At 36.9% G+C, this 21,237-nt stretch overlaps 1 protein-coding gene across 1 annotated transcript in view; it reads right to left on the bottom strand.

Moving 5' to 3' along the window:
• Positions 1 to 308: 308 nt before the first annotated feature.
• Positions 309 to 21,237, bottom strand: part of man1a2 (mannosidase, alpha, class 1A, member 2) — a 96,611-nt gene continuing 75,682 nt past the window's right edge. The window contains 11 exon segments of the mRNA XM_052014404.1: positions 309 to 2,014; positions 8,786 to 8,901; positions 11,916 to 12,088; positions 13,084 to 13,158; positions 13,161 to 13,209; positions 13,211 to 13,303; positions 14,930 to 15,045; positions 19,269 to 19,296; positions 19,298 to 19,363; positions 20,707 to 20,810; positions 20,813 to 20,829. Of these exon segments, the coding sequence (XP_051870364.1) occupies positions 1,882 to 2,014; positions 8,786 to 8,901; positions 11,916 to 12,088; positions 13,084 to 13,158; positions 13,161 to 13,209; positions 13,211 to 13,303; positions 14,930 to 15,045; positions 19,269 to 19,296; positions 19,298 to 19,363; positions 20,707 to 20,810; positions 20,813 to 20,829 (970 nt within the window). The 3' untranslated portion in view covers positions 309 to 1,881.

The following is a 21,237-nucleotide window of genomic DNA, read 5'->3' as shown; positions in this document are numbered from 1 at the left end:
TGGTTTTCAAACAGAAGAAGATTAAGGATGGATTTTTTTTTTTAAAAAGGGAAGATGTGATAACTTATTTTGGAATTTGAACAGCTCAAAACCTGAACAGGGAATATTTACAATGCAATTAGCATGTGGGTCAATAAGGGACGTAAAGTGGTCAGCAATTATCAGGGATGGAATTGAGGGCGCAAACAGGCCAGTGTTGTCAATTACCAAAGGGCCCCATTTTAACCTTGGAAAATGTAAGGATGAGTGTAGGAGTGAGATTATGGGTGTGAACATTTACTTTTTGTGCAAGAGCAGGGCAGATAAGATGAAGTGGCAAGAAGTTTTATTCACTTATTACAATATTAGAATTCAGCTTCATGTTGCAGTAAGAAGCTTTCCTCTTCCCTTCCACTGAATCCCTTCCATCAATTATAGAGTTTTTGAGGGAAGAAGAGGGTATATCCTATCTGAACTTATAGTAAACACTAGGTAATAGAGTAAACAATAAAGCCTCAGAGACACCAGCATTTTTTAATCATTAGGTACACCTTTGTTTCAGTATGCATACATTCTACTCCTAATAATTCAAAGTCACATTTGCACTAAATAACTGAATTACCCATTACTTTGAATTAAGCATAAATAATACCATCATGCTGAGAATTTTGAGCTGAGAAAATTGAAATTCCAGATAATTTAAGCAACTGAGTTAAGAGGAGCAGATTGTATAAAATAAATATATTCTTAAGTTTGGGGAAGTGAAAGAAACAAGTTTCTGCAGGATTCATTCAGGATAACTTCTGAAATGCTTTACAGACCTTGATTAAGTGATGCTTTAAACAGATGTTCAATTCCTCTTTAATACTGTAAAAGATGTGTACCAAATCCAGGAAGTTTTGATTCACTCTTATTTGGACCTTTATTCACTGCTGCTGAACAGCAGTTTGATTAATCTTGGACAAAAGCCAATTATGAACTAAGAAGAAAGCAAGAATTAAAATTAGCCACCTTTTAGTCATTTTACCACAATCATATGGTTCAGTCTCAAATGAAGTGCTAACTTTCTGCCTTGGTTGGAAACTAATACTGTAGAATAAGTGATACAGTTTTTCTATCCAAATGAGAACAGAAACATCCTGGAAAAAAAAACACCTTTTTACAATACTGGAAAATACACCACAAGATTTAAGTTCTTTCAAAGTAAACCAAGACTTATGGTCAACTGGGCCTTCTCATTTGAAACAGTGATACCTATATTTTTTGGAAAAAAAAATCAACACAAAGACTTCATTATGAGTAAAGAAAATTTGCAAGGTGCAGAAATATTACAAGCACACTTATACTGGTAAGATTCCAACAATCCCAAGATATCAGCAATCATATGCTACATCAGAACTGGAACAAACCCTCTGTTCAATAAGGAGGCAGCCTTTTGCAAGGATTTTCCCTACAAAAATTGAAAGATCTTCATTTTTTTTTGCTAGGAAGAACCACGTGTAGACGACTCCACAAAAGGGATACCATTTCTTTAAAAACGGAGGCTATTCCACTCTTGCCAGGGACTCAATAGCTTCAGGTAGTGCAGAAGAAAAAAATCCTGTACTACTTACATACATCTAGTGCTGTTAAGCTTTCTTTGAACACCAGTCATAAAATTAATTGTACAGCATTCATACTGTACTGATTGCCAACTACACCATAGTAAACATGTACATTCATTGTTACTCTGCTGTGAAAGATGTATTACCCCAGTAGTCCACATCTTTCTTGCATGATTTAATCTCAAATCGCTCGAGTCTTGTTGATTAGGATCCTTTCTTTTCTCTGAAGATTAGTTGCACTTGTCCTGCTAGCACTACGACATAACAGTGGAGTTCACCTCCAGTTCTCTTGCAATCCTCATTGAAATACCATATTTCCAGATAGGGTAGAGTTCATAGAACGCAAAATAGGAAGAGGGTGAGCTTCTGTATTAAAAACCCAATAGTCCAAGGGTAGGAGGTCATCACTAGAAAACAGGAGGTACAGGTACCTGAAATTAAAGAAAAGCATGGTTACATTCATTACAGCAGAAAATATGGCTTCAGTTTTTTTAAATAAGTTGTGAGATCATGTCTCTGCTCCACAGAGGCGATCACTTCAGTTAACTAGGAGCACGGATAAAACTTGGAACCCAAGTCTGTTTGACTCAGTTCCACAAGGACTGGCAAACTAGCTACCGAAAGAGTATAAGTGTGATCAGAAATTATTCATAAAGACATACATTGTCTAAAAAAAATACTGCACAAGTATTTAAATTAAACATGCTTGAAAATTATGCATTTTCTTCTGTTCAAATCATTTTTAATGTATCCTTCACACAGTGATGTAACTACTTATTTTTGTATCTGGGAAACAAATTTTATTCAAAACATGGGATATCTATATGAATAAAAACATGAAACTTTGAGGGAATGTGTTTAAATTGCCTTGTCTGCAGCAAAATTAGGATACAATGAGACACTATTGGAGTTCTGGGAAGAGGAAATTAGTGAGAGTTGAAAGCTGGGAATCACAAAAGATATGGTTGAGTTCTCAGTCAAAAAAGATGGGGGCCTCGATCCTGTCCTCATCATTCATCCTACATTCAATGGATCATCCTTGGGTCATTTTCAGCACTTGTAGCATGATACAATCACCAAACACATCTGCTCTCCTGCCCTTTCAGTATGCTGAAGGGACTGTTAACCTAACAATAAATAGATGCAGATGGAAGCCATTCAGCTCATTGCTCCATTATTCAATAAATTCATGACTGATCTTTTATCTCAGCGCCACTTTACAGTACTTTATTCACTTACTGTCTAAAAATCTATTGATTTCAGTCGTGAATGTACTCATTGACAGAGCCCCCACAGTCTTCTTGGGTAGTGAATTCCAACATTTCACCAAGCTCTGGGTGAATCAATTTCTTCTCATCTTGAATGGCTGATCTTTCATTTTGAGATCATAATCTCTGGTTCTAGACACCCCAGCCATGTCCTTGCCCATTCATTATCTGTCTATATCTTCCTTTCAGTTCAAACTGCCACTTAGCCTTGCTTTATTAGCTAACTTAAATATATTGCACTTGATCCCCTTATGCCAATCAATAGTATGGACTGAACAACTGTTCCAACACCAATTCAATTGATATCTCACTAGTCACAGCCCTTTAACCTGAAAATGACACGTTTATAGCTTTTCTCTGTCTTCAATCCGCTCTGGCATATACCCATAATACGGTATGATCCAATTCTGTTTCATGATCTCTTCTACTGCACCTTTAAAGGGCCTTCTGAAAATCCAAATACACCATATGTCCAAGGTTCTATTGTTTCTTCTTACCCATTTTCTTACCCAAGGTTCTATTGTTTTTTCTTACCTATTTAACTATTTAGAACTTTGGACATTTAAACAGATTTGTCCAACACATGTTTTCTTTCATAAATCCATGACAACTCTACCCAATCCTATTAATATTTTCCAGGTGCCTTTACAAATTCCTTAATAATAGAATACAGCATTTTCCCTCTACTAATATTATGCTAACTGCTTCAAAGGTCCTCCGTTTTCTTTCAGTGCTTTCTTACAGAGTGGAGTTACATTTGCTCTCCCCCACTAGCCCCATGACATTTGGTCTCACTCCTCCATTACAATAAATAGCACTCTCCTCTTTCATTGTATCTCTATCTGCAACAATAGGAAGTACCCTTTGCTTCCCCTGTTCCCATTGTCCAGGTCTCCATTCATTTCTTCGGCGAGAAAAAGACTCATTTATTTGGACTTCTCTCAATTTAATTTGTATTTGCTACTCAGAGTGCAATTTGCCCTACAACAGAAAGACCAAGTGAAGATTAGGCAATAGTTTGGTGCAACACCTGCATTCTGTCCATAAAAATGATTGTTTGCCTGACCCCTTTCATTTTTATCCCATTCTGCCCTCTCCTTCCATACAATTTCAAAATTCACTGTAAATTTGAGAAACAGCACTTCATCTTTCAATCAGGCAAATTCAGCCTTATAGACTCAACACTGAATTCCAGCATCTCAGATGGTGGTTTTCTACTTCATTTACACATCAAGACACATTTCGTGCTTCTTGATGCATTAATATCCCACTCTTTGCATCAGCATTCCTCTTTCATTTGACGTGTCCTACAATCAAAAAACTTCCCTTTAATTCTTCCCTCTCAGCATTTTCACATTTGTTTACCTGTAGTATTTTTCCAGTTCTGATGAAAGGACATAGACCTGAAGAGTTAACAGCTGCATGAACTATTGAATATATCCATTTTAGTTTTTTCTCTTTCAGTTTTCAAGGAACTACAGACTTTCACCCTGAAGCTTTGTCCTATCCATCCCTCTCAACATTCTCTGCAACTTAAAGCTTGTTTTCTGTCTTTCTCAGTTCCATAGATGCTGCCTGGCCTACTGAGTGTGTTCTTTGCTTTGTTTTTATTTCAGACTTCCAGCATCTGCAGCTTTTTGGTTTTCTTTCAATCCTTTGCTAATCGCATTTCATAATTGCAACTGTCACAAATATTCCAGCAGGAAGTCTTACAAGAGACATGCATTTTTCCCCCAATAGTGGAAATTACAGTAAAACTCCGATAATCCAATATCCTGATGGTCTGACATCTGGCTCACTCATTAATCCAGACCACGAGCCAGGGTTCCAGAGTGAAGAGGAACATGCAGTCAGAGCTGGGAGCCCAGACTGTGGGCCAAGTGTGTGGCTGGAGCCAAGATTAGGGTCTGGAACACCAGGGGTCAGAAACATGGGTAGGTTTGTAGTTGGAGCCGGGATCCAGTGTGCTTGTATCTTTCCTGCTCTCTTTTAAATCACCGGGTTGTCTGGAAAGTTCTCCTGTGTAACATGTTTAAAAAAAAGTGAAATAAAAGGTGTGTTTGGGTACTAATAGGAGTAACATGCAGTTGTCTGGAAAATGTGCTCGTCCAGCACTACCAAGGTCCTGAGGGTGCTGGATTATCAGACTTTTATTATATGCAGCTGTGGGAAGTTTCTACTGAAGGCATGCTAATTTTCAAAACAGCATAACTAAGATTTACAGCATTGTTGTGAATTTCAGTTAAAAGCTAGATTGTTAAAAGTCTTGATAGTAGAAGTCATCTGCCATCCTCAAATGAAAGCTCAAATGTAAATTAATTTTCCAAGTTAGCAATTTTACTTTGAGCCTGACACTCAAATATCTGAAACTTAGGCCAGAATTGTACAAATGTACTGAACCCATAATTCAACTGTAACTTGATTACAATTACATACTTAGATAACAGGCACAACTGTGCAGCAAAATCAACTAAATTAACAAATTCATGCACATAAGATTGCAGGGAACTAGCTCAACCTTGATTCACTGACAACAGCTGAGGCTCTGTCAGTGTACAGTCCAAATCAGAGACTTGAACACATGAATCAGTTTGAGACTACTACTGCAGAACTGCACAGTTGAAGCAATCTTTCAGATGAGAACTCAAACAGATGGCTCAAACACCGATAATTGTACGCAAAACAATGCCACCCAGAGATCAGAAGCTGGGTATCCTGTGATGAGGATTCATCCACAGATTCTCTAAAACCTTTCCTCATCTACAAAGCATGTTAGTGGTAGAATGGAAATACTCTCCATTTGCCTGGATGAGTGCAGCTTCAGCAACATTCAAGAAGCTCAATACCATTCAAAACAAAGCTGACCACTTGAGTGGCATGTCATCTGCCACCAATATACCATAGCTGTTGTGTATGCCATCTACAAAATGCACTGCAATTATTCATTTAAGCTACTATTACAATCCCTCCTAAGCCTGTGACTTCCAGCACCAAGGTGCACAAGAACAACTAGTGCAGGGGAACACCAGCACTTATGTATTCCTCTCATACAATATCTTGACTTGGAAACAGATCACTGGTCTCTCAATGTCTCTCAGTATAAATCCTGGAAATCCCTCCCCAACCACATTGTGGGCATACCTTCTGTAGAAGGAGTACATCAATTCAAGGCCCTCCCTCCTTAATGTCCATCATATGAATGCTCGCCTTCAGAGTGACACCCTCATCCCAAAAAATGAATTAAAAAATGTGGTAGTGGATAGGCCACAACTGGAATATTGTTTCAATTCTCGTCAGCCCACATTAGGAAAAAAGTGAAGGCCCCATCGAGGAGGCATAAGAAAAGATTTCTTTATTAGTCACATGTACATCAAACACAATGAAATGTATCTTTGCGTAGAATGTTCTGGGGGCAACCTGCAAGTGTTGTCACGCTTCTGGCACCAACATAGCATGCCCACAATTCCTAACCCGTACGTCTTTGGAATGCAGGAGGAAACTGGAGCACCCGGAGGAAACCCACACAGTCACAGGGAGAATGTACAAACTCCTTACAGACAGCAGCCAGAATTGAACCCGGGTCACTGGCGCTGTAATAGCGTTACGCTAACCTAGAATGTATGCAGGGACAAAGGTTTTAGCTTTGTTAAAATGGAGAAGTTGTAATTGTTGATGCATGAATATTAAATCACTGAAACATAATATTAAGGCGGACTTTATGAAATAACTTGTGGACCAAAAATGTTACGTTCTGTAGTTATTCCACGGGGCTTACAAGATATTAACTGAGCAAAAATAATTTACTTGTCACACAACCATGGCATTCAACAATCCCTGAACTTCTCATTTGGCAGTTTTAATATACTTTTGTGACACATTCAGAGAGTCAAGTCGTTTAATCAGTCCGGATGGAACCAAGAAATTGTAAGGGATAGAAACAATAATGTAGGGCACAATAAATGTGGGCATTTGCCCACATTTCGATCATATCCCTTTAAACCTTTCCTGTCCATGTACCTGTCCTTTAAGTGCTGTTATTGTACCTGCCTCAACCACTTCCTCCAGCAGCTCGTACAATATACGCACCACCCTCTTTGTGAAGTTGCCCTTCAGGTCCCTTTCAAGTCTTTCCCCTCTCACCTTAAACCTATACCCTCACATTTTTGGTTTGTTTTCCCTGGGAAAAAGACTGTGTATTCATGATTTTATACACTTCTACAAGTTTACCCCTTAGTCTCCTATACAATGAATCAAGTCCTAGCCTGCCAACCCTCTCCCTATAACTCAGGCCCTCAAGTCCTGAGATTGAAGGGGCGCAGTCAAGGTTCATCAGATTGATTTGTGGGATGGCAGGTCTGTCTTATGAGAAGAGAAGAAGCAGATTACATCCGCATTCTCCAGTTTAAAAAATTGAGAGGCTGTCTCATTGAAACATACAAAATTTTAAACAGGGTTTGACAGGGCAAATGCAGGCCTGATGCTTCTTCTAGAATCAGGTCACAAACTCAAGGTCAGCTATTCAGGAGAGTGATGAGAAGAAACTTCTTCACCAAGTGGGTAGTGAATCTTTGAAATTTGCTACTCAAGAGGCTGTCGAGGTTCTGATGTTCAGTTTATTCAAGATAGAGATTAACAGATTTCTGGATGTTGAGGGAATCGAGAGATGTGGGGTTAGTGCAGGAAAGACCTGCTGAGGTAAAAGATCAGCCATAATCTTGTTGGTTGGCAGAATAGGCATTAGGGGCTGGATGGCCTACTTTTGTTTTGATGTCTTATGTTCTTAAGTTCTTACCTACTTTAGTTGCAACATGAATGTATGACAGGCATTGCTACAATACTATGTGCAGCTGCAATAATTACAACATCACAGAGAATAGAGAACAGACAAATTTAAATCACCATGCATTTTAACAACTGATTTTCTGAAAAACACAAGATCAAAAAATATTTCATTAATTGTTGCTATAAATATCACCAAATGAGAGCCAGTTTTCACTGATAAATGCATTATAATGAAACTTGCTATTGCCATACACTCTGTAATCAAGGGCAAATAATTACATTGGCTTGATTTCTGGTATTTATGAACTGGCCCCACTGTAAAATACCCTAAAGGTACACTTTGTTGCAGTTAGTGAGGTTTTTTTTAAATGGCGCACTTGTTATATTTTAGCAAATTATCTGACACTACACATTTTATGCATTGTAATTTCCTCAAATATTCCAAAATAATGGATTTTAATATTAAAAAAACCAAATATTTTGATATTTCCTTAATCATACATATTACAATCTTTATTTAGATTATCTTTATTTACAATCAATTTAAAACTGTGGCTTCTTCTTGGTAAGTCAGTCAGAAGTCTTTAATTGCCTGCCCAGCCAGGTTGACGACATTGTAACTGCTGGGTGCACGTACTCTGGTTACCTTGGACTTGTGCCTGATGATAGCAGGTGATGGAAATGCTAAGATCTTGCCACACTGATTGTTAGATCTTTATTGGGAACCTTCTTTGAGGTCAGTAGCATGTGCCATTGCAATGTACTGATGAAAAGTTCTTGGCCATTATTTCTATAATTAGAGACATTTTTGTACATACATAGAAAGCACTAATGATGACTACTATGATCTTTCAGACCACAGTTAATCCTTATAGCCTATATACCTTTAATTTGTTTAGAGCCAATGACTAATAATGAATAACCGGCATATACTGGTATTCGGTAAAGTACAGCCTGTGCCATTGTGCGATCAAGTGATAAAATGACAATAGCTTCAATACTGCAGAGAATTATTTTTCATATTTTAAAATATTGGAGGAAAATCTGAGAACTAAGCAGAATAATAAGTACCACCAAGCTGAGCACAAAACACCCTTTAAAACAGTTATTGGCAGAAATTTAGTTGCACTTAAATTATTATTTTTTGCTCACTTTAGTGTTTCAGCCAAGAAGAAACTTTGTTGCACATCATCGTAGGCTGGCGATGAAGAATAAACATCTTTGACGCCTGAAAATCCCCCGATTACCCTGCAGTACTTATCGATAGCCTGAAAACAAAAGCAGGTTTATGAAAATGCAGTTTCACATTTTTAATTCAAATTCTTGGAGTAATTTCATGCAAGAAACAACACAAAGGGGCTCTGACTAGAAGCTGGAAATGAAACACATTTACAATTATGGAAACTAACTCCAAGAATTTGAAAATATAATTAAAAATAAAAGATTTGGTTAAAATGCAAGTGCAGACATATTTAATATCATTTTATTATAAACATAACTGGGTCTTGAGAAAAATAATTAAGAACAGATACCATTGTTATATCGGAACAATGATCATTGAAGAAATTTAAAAGTGAGAAAGTCTCAATAATTGCAAAATCTACTTACAATGTAAAACCCAAAGTGTAGTAAAAGTTCATCTTTGAGAAAACTATTATAATTTTCAATTTTACAAACTAATTGTGGATGAAATCAGCTCCAATATTCATAACATTCCAGGAAATTTTCAATATAATGAGAAGCACAACACTATTATCAAATCTGTTCCAGCAACATTCACCCATAACTACTAATGACAACTCACCATGGGGTCAAAGTACAAATTTACTTTGTTTACATTTTAATCAGGTAATACTCTAAAGAGAACAAAAAGCAGTCCCTTTTATAGCTGAGAACAGTAAAAAGCAGCATTGCCTCGAGGCATGGACAGCATCGATGTGAGAAACCATCAAACAGAAATTCTGCTGTGCCTTTAAGATTAGCTTTACACTGCCAATAAAACAAATAAAAAGCTGTGAAAATTTGTCAAAGATGTTAAGATATTTTGGATCACATCAATACAATTAAATGCAAATTTTTGTCTTACAGTACTTAAGTTTGTTTCCAGACTCTGTCTTCAAATTAATGGATTATTTACTTCTGCCTTTACTTCAAACATTCATTTATTCATGGCTGTGCTTTTTTTGGAGCAAGGTACATGGGATCCAAAGAAAGCTGGCTACTTGGGTTCAAAATTGGCTTGTGATAGGAGGCAGAGTGTAGTGGTGAAAGGGTCTTTTTCTGATTAGAAATCTAAGACTAGTGGTGTACCACAGGGATCGGTCCTGGGACCTTCGCTGTTTTTCATACATATTAAAAACTTTGATGCAAGCAGGAGATATGATCAGGATGTTTGTGGATAGCAAGGCTACCTAAGACTACAGCAGGATATAGATCAGAGGGAAAGTTGGGCAGAGCAAGTGCGAGGTGCTGTATTTTGGGAAGTTAAATAGGGGTAGGACACGCATGGTAAATAGTCGGGCACTAAGGCACTGAACAAAGAGACCTAGGGATCCAAGTCTACAATTCCCTGGAAGTGGCACCACAGGCCTATAAGGTGGTGAAGGCATATGGCATACTTGCCTTTGTAGGTCGGGGCATGGAATATAAAAGTTGGGATGTTATGTTGCAACTTTACAAAACATGAGGTAGATCACATTTGGAGTAGTGTGCACAGTTCTGGTCACCACACTATGGGAAGTATGGGATTGCACTGGAGACAGTGCAGAGGAGATTTACCAAGATGTTGCTTGGATTGAAGGACTATAGTTACAGGGAGAGATAGGAAAGGCTGGGTTTATTTTCCTGAAGTGAAGGAGACTGAAGGAGTGACCTAACAGACGTAAATAAAATTATGAGAGGCATAAATATGGTAGACAGTAAAAAGATTTTTCCCATTAAAAACAAGGTGGCATAGTTTTAAGGTGATAGGAAGGAGTTTTAAAGGGGGCCTGAAGAGCAAGTGTTTTTTCAATCCAGAGGGTGGCTGATATCTAGAACTTGTTGCAAGAGGGTGAGGTGGAATCAGATACAATTACTATGTTTAAGAGGCATTTAGACATACAATTAAACAGGCAAGGCATAGAAGGATACAGTCCTAATGAGGGCAAATAGGATTAGTGTAAATGAGAAAAAGGTTGGCAAGGGCATGGTGGGCCAAAGGGCTCATTTCTGTGACTCCATAACTGTAATTAGGCCATGATCTAATGCTGATCCACCACCAATTTCTATCCACCAATTCACATGGCTTTTTTTTCCCTCTTTGCTTCAAGTCCATAATTGCCTTGACACTGACCGCTGTTCACAAAAGTTCTGTTGTCAGCTACTGACTTTGAATTTCAGACTCAGAGGTTGTGAGAGTGTCTACTGACAGGAATAAAGAAAGGATCTGGGACACAGTGGACAAGAGGAATAGGTTTAAGTTTTCTTTTAAATTCCAACCTTTATTTCAGCATTTTTATGATGGTGCTATTTCAGAAAGTTATATTGGATAAGATGTATCCCAGCAAGATGACTCTTCATGCACAGTTATGTGTGACAAGCTGGCCAACCATAAATATCAGAGACTGTTCATAAACAAGATACTTATTTATCATAACACAAATTGCTCTTTCTTATAAACCAAATGTAATGTGTAAGGCTCTGTTAATCAAATTCTTATTATATTCAAAGATAACTGAATTCTCCTACCATTCAAGGCTAACAAGAAAAGGTAACTATTACATCTTCCACAAGAAACAGGCAGTGATGGCTGTGACCAAATTCAAAGAATGAGGAAAAAGACAAATAGTTTCACTGCTCAAATCTCTGCTCTCACTCTTACTACCTCTCTGAGAAAGACAATAGGCTAACCTTTTATTCCAACTCTGATATAGGCAAATGATATATTGCTTTAAAAGGAGGCATTTCAGGTTTTCAGCAGAACATGTCAGGTATGGAATAAAATGGATCGTCGATATTAGGCTTCAGAATATCAAGGGAAAGGTGTTAAAGTCACAGAATGATACAGTACTGAAACAAGCCATTTCATACAACATGTGCTTATGAGAACAACCAAATTAATTCCAATTATAGAGTAAGAGGTACATTTAGATAAGCACGTGCCCAGGGATTTTAAAACATAAAATACAGTGTAAAAGATGGACATGGAACATAAGATTACTTTTGTAAATGGTATCATTTAAAGTCGATGTCACCTGAAAGTTACTTCTTTTCTCCTACAATGTGATTTTGCATTTCTCACCTGAGCTGCCTCCCAGCCCCACTGCCTATATTTGGGGTCATGGGTGAATCGCCACATGTACCAGTAGGTTTCTATCACTTCTGGCCGAAGGATGTAGTATTTCTCATTTTGCCTCAGTGCCACTGCTTCTGTCCCACCATCAAATTTGAATGCCTCAGGGCCCAACTTTAGCACTGTATTTTTTTTAAAAAAGAGAAAAAGAAAATTACGATGTGATAGAAAGTGAGCAAATCAAAACAATTCAGAATTCTCGGGCTTCTAATTTTTCCTTACTAAGAACCACTTAAAATCATCATTAGTTAAGACCATTGTTGATGGATGCCTGCACAGAGGAAGTCTAAATGACTTTTTTTTTCCTTTTTAAAGTTTAAAATAACTGAGATGCCAGTTGTTTTTGTTTTTAAATATAACTTCACCATATTGTTCTATTAGAAAACAAAGGCGGCGATGACAGTGACCAGAAATTGACTTGCAACATCACTCCCAGCAAAGATCTGGAAAGCAACGTAAGACCTTGCAAGCAAACAACCAAGGCAATTCAGCAGATAACCAGGAGACTGTTGTCAGCTTAAGTGATATTTAAGGTGAAAGAAGGGTCTTCGACCTGGAACACTAACTGTTCCTCTTTCCATTGTTACTGCCTGACCTACTGATGTCCAACATTCAGGTTTTTGATTCAGATTTCCAACATACACTGTTCTTCAATTTTCTTTTTATCAGGATGTGATCCGTTTTACTGACTAAAAATTAGACAAACGATTTAATTCTTGTTTAATGCATGATGCTGGACAGCATGAACTGAATAATTCAGTAAGTGATTATCAGAACACTTGTGCATGCAAATTTTAGTAACAGAAAAAGCTCCTGACCAAATAAATATCTAACTACTATAAGAAATATGCCTAAAAATAGCATTGAAAGTGACTACTTCCAGGGTAAGGCGTTGAATATCCTCTTGAGTGGTGCTGCCTCTCTTTACAAGCACTAGTAAATATTGCCCAAGCATACTTTGGATTAGATGCTAAAATTGAAAATAATGTAATTATAATATTGCATTCAGACAACACATTAAACACTTTCTTCATGGTGTCACAGGCAGAGAAATTCTAGATTATGTATAAATTTTTTTAAGCAAACATTCTGTGCTATAATTGGAGTTACATCTTACCTGTTTTGTCATATGACTGATGACAGGTGTGAGCAATTTCTGCACCAAGCTGTAGATAATGTCCTGCTTTATCATTTGGGATCCATCTGCACCTAGAGCAAACATTCCTCCAGCAAAGCATGTCAGGGTGACCCATTTTCCTCTCAAGGTGACCATTCTTCCATTCTCCAATAAAAGTCAAACCACTGTTTGATTTCCTGATAAGATGCTTTTCAATAGCCTAGTCAAAAATATAACATTAGATTGGCAATAATCCAACTGCAAATCCAATTTCAGGTCTATTTTAGATACCTTCAGTATAATGGTCTGATTACATTGTACACAGTGAATGCCATAACTTCAAGAATGTTGCAAACTGCCAGCATTTCCCATCAAGTTCCAGCCCTCGAATTTGGGAATAAAACAAAGTGATATTCTCTTATGATGTAAAGTAATAGTATTGCCTTTCTCAGGCATGGACTGAGAAAACACTTTGTGATTAGATACAAGCAATTTTGAAATGCAGACAGCAAGTGATACATAACAACATTTCACATGTTAACTCATTTGTTTTAATCCTTGAAATTAAGAAAAAAATAAATCAGCCTTGTCCCAATTAGTGAAGAGTACACTTGCACTTAATTGTTCTTAGCAATTAATCAACCACTACATAAGTAGGTCAGAGCCTTCTCTCTGGAGTTCCTTTCAGCGTGTCACACCAACTGACTTCTGAACATGTGCCTTTTGCTTCTCTTCACTCATTCATGATCCATTGAGAATTGGTTAAAGACCTGTTAATCAAAACTGCTCCACTTACCAAATCCTTCAGATACCAGCTATGTGCAAAATTTAAAATGCTGCCCTTTTTTGTTGCATCAGACCCAAGCTAAAGATTACTCTCATTTGCCTCAAATCATCACTGTGCCTAAAATTAGTAGATTTCTTGCCAGAGACTGATTGTTTTGAGTTTCAGTCCTACTCCAGATACTTGACCAGAAAAAAAAATTCAAGTACAATACTAAAGGATTGCTGCATTGGTTATTAATGTTACCTTTCTGGCTAACTGCAGTACGAATGCACTATCTGCATTCCCATGTGGGCATGAAAGATCTTATGGCACTAATTCAAAACATCAGCAGGGTGTCTGGTCAATATTTCCTTCCTCAATCAGCCTTCACCAAAAACAGATTTCTGGTCATTATCCCACTGTGCTTTGTCAGAGTTGAATGTGATAAAATCAACTTCCACATGACATTGACTGCAATTCAAGGCAACATCATTGATTGTGGAAGAGTTTTAGGACATTTAGGAAGAGATGTGAAATTTACCAATAAATGTACATATTATAATTATGGGGGGCAATTTTAATGCATTGTTCATTAATATATCAACTCCATCTTGATCCCAGCAGATCTATGTTGAATGAAGATTGTTGAAATTTATGATTTTAATTTCAAATAGATTTTAAAATCATTTAAGTTGTTTTTGTAAAGGAAAAAAACCATGACTCAAACATTATAAATGCTAACTGACATTTTAGCCCAATGGTTGAAAATTAACTTGTACTTGTTACTGAGCTTGAATATGAAAATCAGAAAGCAAGTATTAATCCACATGTACATTTTAAATTCCAGTTTATAAACCTTGTAATAGTACATTATTCAATGTATATAACCCTGTTATACTACAATTATTGAAAAATAAAGTTATCATATTACAGTCCAATAACAAGTAAGCTGTACCAAGCAAGTTATTATAAATACATATTCTTGTTACTTAATTGTAAATTTGAGCACTGTTTAAAGAAAAAAATCAAAGTCACACTAAGCAGTTTTATTTTGAAAATCCAAATGAGGGTTTCAGTTACCTGCATTGCATCATCATACATTTTCCTTGCTTCTGTATCAGTCTTATCAGATACCAGCCAAGCTTTCAGCAAGTATTCATAGAAACTGTCTCCTAGCCCACCCACAGAGGTATGATCTGCACAAAAATGGGAAAAAACCTACATGATATATTTTCATCCATCTGGACAATCATTATTTCATATTAATTCAGCCTGATGAATAAAGTAATTTGTTCTGGATTCAACCTATAAACTTAATAAAAAATAAGCTGTTGAAAAAGAAAGTATTCAACGGACAGACAAAACCACTAAGATGGAAAGAAAAAATACATACGAATAGATTGAAAAATGCTGCTGCACATAATCAGGTTAAGAGATAAGATGTTAACTGATAAGAAAATGGTCTTGGAGGAAATGTTATGAACTAGAAAAAAGAAAAGTTTATAAATATATTTGCACTAATACAAAGATCATACGCTAAATTTTGGAATTGAAGACAAATGCAGATAGCAAAAGTATTTGTATAACTAGCATCACAAATAACTAGAAACAAAGACATGTTTATTACGTTTAGAAATTATGTTAAAAATAAAGGCAAATGCAAAGAGATATTCCACGACTTTCATAATAATCATGTAAACCTGAATACTACAGTGGATGCTGTAATAAAACAAAATTTGATTTTGTTATTAAGGTCATATAGTACCTGTGGTGGGAATAAAAGACAGCCATTGATTCTGTCAAAACTGGCTATATTTGGTTTAGTAGTCAGCAAGCAATCAATAAAAACTGATCACTAATGTAGGTGAAAGTCATTATTACATTGTAAAGATTTCAGACTACAATAAACGTAAAGGAATAAAAGAAAGAGATACAAACTGGCTAACAACTTGGCTAGGAAATCAGCTAAGGCTCCCATCTTTGATAACCACATTCTGAAGTCCCAACTGCAAAGTGATCAGAGTAACTGTCCAGATGTTAAGTGCTCAAAGGTCAAACAGTCCTTTATAAATGTCACGTATGAATAATACCTACATGAGCTATATACTGGACACTAATATGGAACTAAACTGTGGCGTGAGTTAGCGCTTCAAGGAAATGTAATTTAGGATAACTTAAAATGGGCTTAAAACAACAATAACAAAACGATAACTTAAAACGACACAAAGGTCGTGGTGTTGTGGATAGTGTGGAGGGCTGTCGACGCTTGCAGAGGGATATTGACAGGATGCAGAGCTGGGCTGACAAGTGGCAGATGGAGTTCAATCCGGAGAAGTGTGAGGTGGTATACTTTGGAAGGACAAACTCCAAAGGTGGAGTACAAGGGTTAATGGCAGGATTCTGGGTAGTGTGGGAGGAGCAGAGGGATCTGGGGGTTCAAATCCACAGATCACTTAAAGTTGCCTTACAGTTGGATAGGATAGTTAAGAAAGCTTATGGGACGTTAGCTTTCATAAGTTGTGGGATCGAGTTTAAGAGCCGCGAGGTAATGATGCAGCTCTACAAAACTCTGGTTAGACCACAACTTGGGGTACTGTGTCCCGTTCTGGTGGCTTCATTATAGGAAGGATGTGGAAGCGTTGGAAAGGGTGCAGAGGAGATTTACAGGATGCTGCCTGGTTTGGAGAGTTATGGATTATGAGGAGAGACTAAAGGAGCTAGGGCTTTACTCCTTGGAGAGGAGGATGATGAGGGGAGACATGATACAGGTATACAAAATATTAAGAGAAATAGATAGAGTAGACAGCCAGCACCTCTTTCCCAGGGCACCAATGCTCAATACAAGAGGGCATGGCTTTAAAGTAATGGGTGGGAAGTTCAAGGGAGATATCAGAGGGAGGTTTTTTTACCCAGAGAGTGGTTGGTGCATGGAATGCGCTGTCTGGGGTAGTGGTGGAGGCAGGTACATTGGTCAAGTTCAAGAGATTGGTTAGATAAGCGTATGGAGGAATTTAAAATAGGGGATATGTGGGAGGAAGGGTTAGATAGTCTTAGGTGTGGTTTAAAGGTCAGCACAACATGGTGGGCCGAAGGGCCTGCATTGTGCTGTATTGTTCTATGGGCTGCTTGCTGAATATAAAATCTGCAGGTAAAGATGTAGATCTCACAAGGTACTGAGAGACTATATATAAAAAGAAATTAGACATTTCACTTCTCCAAAGCAACTGAATATACATCAAAAGGTAAATGTTTGCTACTTATTTTAGTTCTATGGGCATTTGGATTTGGATATTCTGTCTGGGCAACAAACCAGAGGCAGCACACACAGAATGTTCACTGGCTTTGTTGAAGTAGGTGGTGGAACCAAGTTAGGATAGTGCCACTGAGATGCAACTCGGAACAGAAACAAAGGAAGATTATTTGCACAGACTTCTATAGGAAGCCAAAGAAGGTAAAAAGGTACACTGCACTGTGATTTAGCTTCTTTGGTTACATTGGTGCTGTTTGTCACAATTTACATGTACACAAGTTTTCTCTGATAATATATTAAGTCAGCAGAATATAACTTTTTAAAAAGAGTACAACAGATCTTTCACTTACACTGTCAGCAACATTCTTTTAAGAGGAAATGAAACTGCAGCTTAATAGGTTTGCTAAATCTATGGAAAGCTGGTACTAGAAGCGTGTAGAGGATGTGATTAGCTGACTGGGTCCAATGCAACATTTAAGGTCGACTGCAGAAACTTACATAATGTAGGTCCAAAGGAACTTTCTGTGTAGAACGGATTGATAAAGTAAAAAAAAAAGTGACAATGAAACATTTTTATTAGCATGCTACTCCATCTAACAACTATTTATATTCTTTTACCTTCCATTTCCACCTTGCCAATCACATTACTAACTTAGATACTTAACCTAGTGATTTTTCCAGATTACAGTTGAGAAACACTGTGAATAACTACCATCTTGGTTAGCATTAAAGCTGAAACATAGATGCGTAACCAACAGAACCACAAAAATACATTACTTCTTGAGAATTATGTCATAGTGAAATCTATCCCAAAGTGCTAATTTCTGTGAGAATATTATGATCTACTACAATGATTTAATTAAAATATTCATTCTTCTATTCACTGATAGAGTTGTTCTACTGAAATGCGAGTTATCCAAGTTAATTGTGTCGCATTATGTCAGTGCTATAATCTACCAAGAACAGTGACAAAAAAAAACTGTAAAAACCATGATTAACTTATTATACATACATATGAGCATGCTGTTTATCTACAAAAGAACAGTTCAATAATTTAATCAGGACAGATTTGCCTCCTGTTGCATCTGGGCATAAAAGAATGCCCAAGTACCAAACAAAAAGCAAAACTGGGAAGCAAAGAATACATGTCCAATATTGTGTCCTTTAAAATTAATGGCCTGAAAAAATTGCATGGGCCTCACCACAGATAAGTATTATTCTGGATTTAAGTGATTCACTATACACAAATGCAATTAGAGGAATATCTAATCCATCTCACAAAATCGGTCAAGCTCCACACTGAATAATTTGAGGGCTCAGATGAAGCAGCATTCCCTCATGATCTAAAAAAAATTCCTTAGCTTTTTACTAAGTATTCTCTTTTAATTTAGATTCCCAGCTTCTGTAAACAGAACAACAATGCTGAAATATTGAAATCTCTTTTTGCTTCATTCATCTCCTTCTACTTACACCTCCCTCAGACAGATCTGCTGCAGTGAACAAGCCAGCATCACCACCACTTGTGTATTAAGTCTCTCTTTGTCTACACCCCATCACAGTCATTCCCTTGCTTCTCTCACCCCTGTCCCTAATTTGCGACTTTAGGACCATCTTGATTTTTAATCTTTGGAAACTATGACGAAAGATCATTGGATCAGAAATGCTAACATTTTCTCTCTCTCCAGATTTGATATAAACAGTCAAAATCTACTCCTTTTAGTTCAACTATGCTTTAGAAGAAAAAATCTTTGATAGAAGTATCAGTTTGATATCTTTTTTTTAAGAAAAATAAGTTGACTTGGCAAGTGAGCCAAAGGGGAAAGCAATACTGTTAATCACTAAGTAGAACATACACATTCAAATCTTGAACCAAATATACAACAATCTTTAAAAATTAGAGTTTCACACATTTAATTGGTTACTTTAGCAAAAACAGAATACCAAAGTCATTTAAAAGGCTATGTTTGTTGGACAGAATCCCACAGAGGATTGTTAGCTCAGATTTCCTGATATATGCATTGTGCTACCAGAGCTTCAAAGATTACTCCTTCAGCAAACCAAGAAACAAGATAGTAATGATTATATTTCAAAACAATTTTTGTCAATTAGAATAAAATCTGTATAGCAGTATTAGAAACAATTATTCTTCAAGTATAAGAAAATACTCACGTTGGCCCCAACGACCTGTCCTTGGATTAAAGGTAGTTAGGGTACAAGCCATTGGGTCTATCCATATTCTGCAATAACTTCCGAATATGCAACACCTGCAATTAGATGTGCATCAATGCCATTTTCAGTTAATAGTTTATTTTACCATTGTTCTATTTTCACAAATGTTGATAATTATCAACATCTGAAAGACAAGGGGATTGGATAGCAGTTACTCAGTCGCTTTGTCTTTCAGATAGGAGTGCAGGTGATCAGCCTTTTCCCGTTAGTTATGTTATGGCTACAGGGTCTCAAGCTAAAAACACATATGACATGTATTAAGACAAGTACGTTCAAGCTAAAGTAGTCCAGAGACTTGAACACTCTATATATCTGATTGGGAATCTGCAATTACTAGTTTACAGATCTACACCCTAAGTAATATGATCCTCCGGAAGGCATCAAATTCCACATCCATTATCATTGCCAATGCCACGTATTAGAAAGCAAAGCAAGTGTTTTCTGTCAAGATGCAAGCATTCTGGCCAAGGACTAGGGGTTCTCAAAGAGGATATTGGAATGTTGATCTTCATTCCATATGGGACTGAGATGAACAATACTTTTGATCAAAACAGCTACCTTACAATACATCCATGTGAAAGACAAGAAAGAAACACTCAAACCTTAAATTAGAAACTTGTTAATTCTATTTTTAAGACTGCAATTCTATTTCAGTGTAGCTTTATGATGAACATACATAAATTAAAATCTACAATGAATATTCTGTTCTCAAAGGAGTAAGCACTCGTGCAACCCACGGCTTAAATTATTCAAATTGAAGGGTAGTAGAAGGTAACAAACCAATCCAACCTGTTCCAAACCTCTGAACTGTGAGGAGGATATGGATTTCTAGTTTTTCCCCCTTAAAAAAAATTCCTGGGACATGGGCAGCACAAAGGCAGGATTTATTATCAAGGCTTGAGTATACCAAAAACTTGTGTGATTGACATGGCAAGTTCCATCCGAAATGACAGTGGCCAACTGGTTGAGCTATTATATTGACCATCTAGCTACTTTGGTGGTCCATTTCTTAGCTAGTGAACAAATTATTAGATTTATTAAAAATCAAATTCTATAGTTTAATATAGCAGTATTTAAATTCATGATCTTCGGGTATAAGATACCTTCTAATAGACAATTAAACCTATGACAACCTTCTGTTTCTCAATAATTGATAGAACTAAATCACTATTTTATGGTCAAGATTTTATCGACACTTAAAATACTGCTACCCACAAAGAAGTTTTTCGGGTGCTAAGCAGCTATTTGATATACTGTTGCAGTAAAACAATTAAGTATAAAAAGCTGCAAGTCAACATTCAGTAATTTCTGAAATTTTATTATAGATTACAGTAAGAGTAGCACTGGTTTATGAAATAATAGTGGCTAGCACACTTACTTTTTTGTAGTAGATGGGGTCCCCTGTCAGGTAGCTCAGATGCACAAACTCCAAATGCAGGGTCCCAAATTCAGACAAAATGCTACTCCCAGCAGATGCCCAGCCCAGTTCCGTCCAACACCACTGGCAATGCAAGAACCCAGGCAAGAACAAACAATATAATCACAAACAGAAGAGCAAAGCTGGTTATCAGACAGTTATGGGTTACTGAAAAATGCAAGCAAACAGAATATGTTTACTTAATAATCAAGGATATTATAAATCGCTATTTTGAGGAGGGGGAAAACTCAGATTAGATATCTGGGCTCTCAAAAGAAAGATCTGGTGACTAAAAGTGGAATTATATTTGGCATTGTCTCTGCTTGATTTTAAGTAGTTATGGTTTCTTCTTGTAACAATTTCTGTGTCAATCACCTGAAAGCAGTGTGGAGATTCTCTACCTCTAGAAAAGCATGTGACATCCTAACAAATCACCATATTTGTCTATAAACTATATTTGGAACCTCTCATATCAGTTCCTTTAAAAAGTGA

The sequence above is a fragment of the Pristis pectinata genome, chromosome 4 (genome assembly GCF_009764475.1).
Source record: "Pristis pectinata isolate sPriPec2 chromosome 4, sPriPec2.1.pri, whole genome shotgun sequence".
Lineage (NCBI taxonomy): Eukaryota > Metazoa > Chordata > Chondrichthyes > Rhinopristiformes > Pristidae > Pristis > Pristis pectinata.
This window is presented reverse-complemented; position numbering and strand designations above follow the sequence as displayed.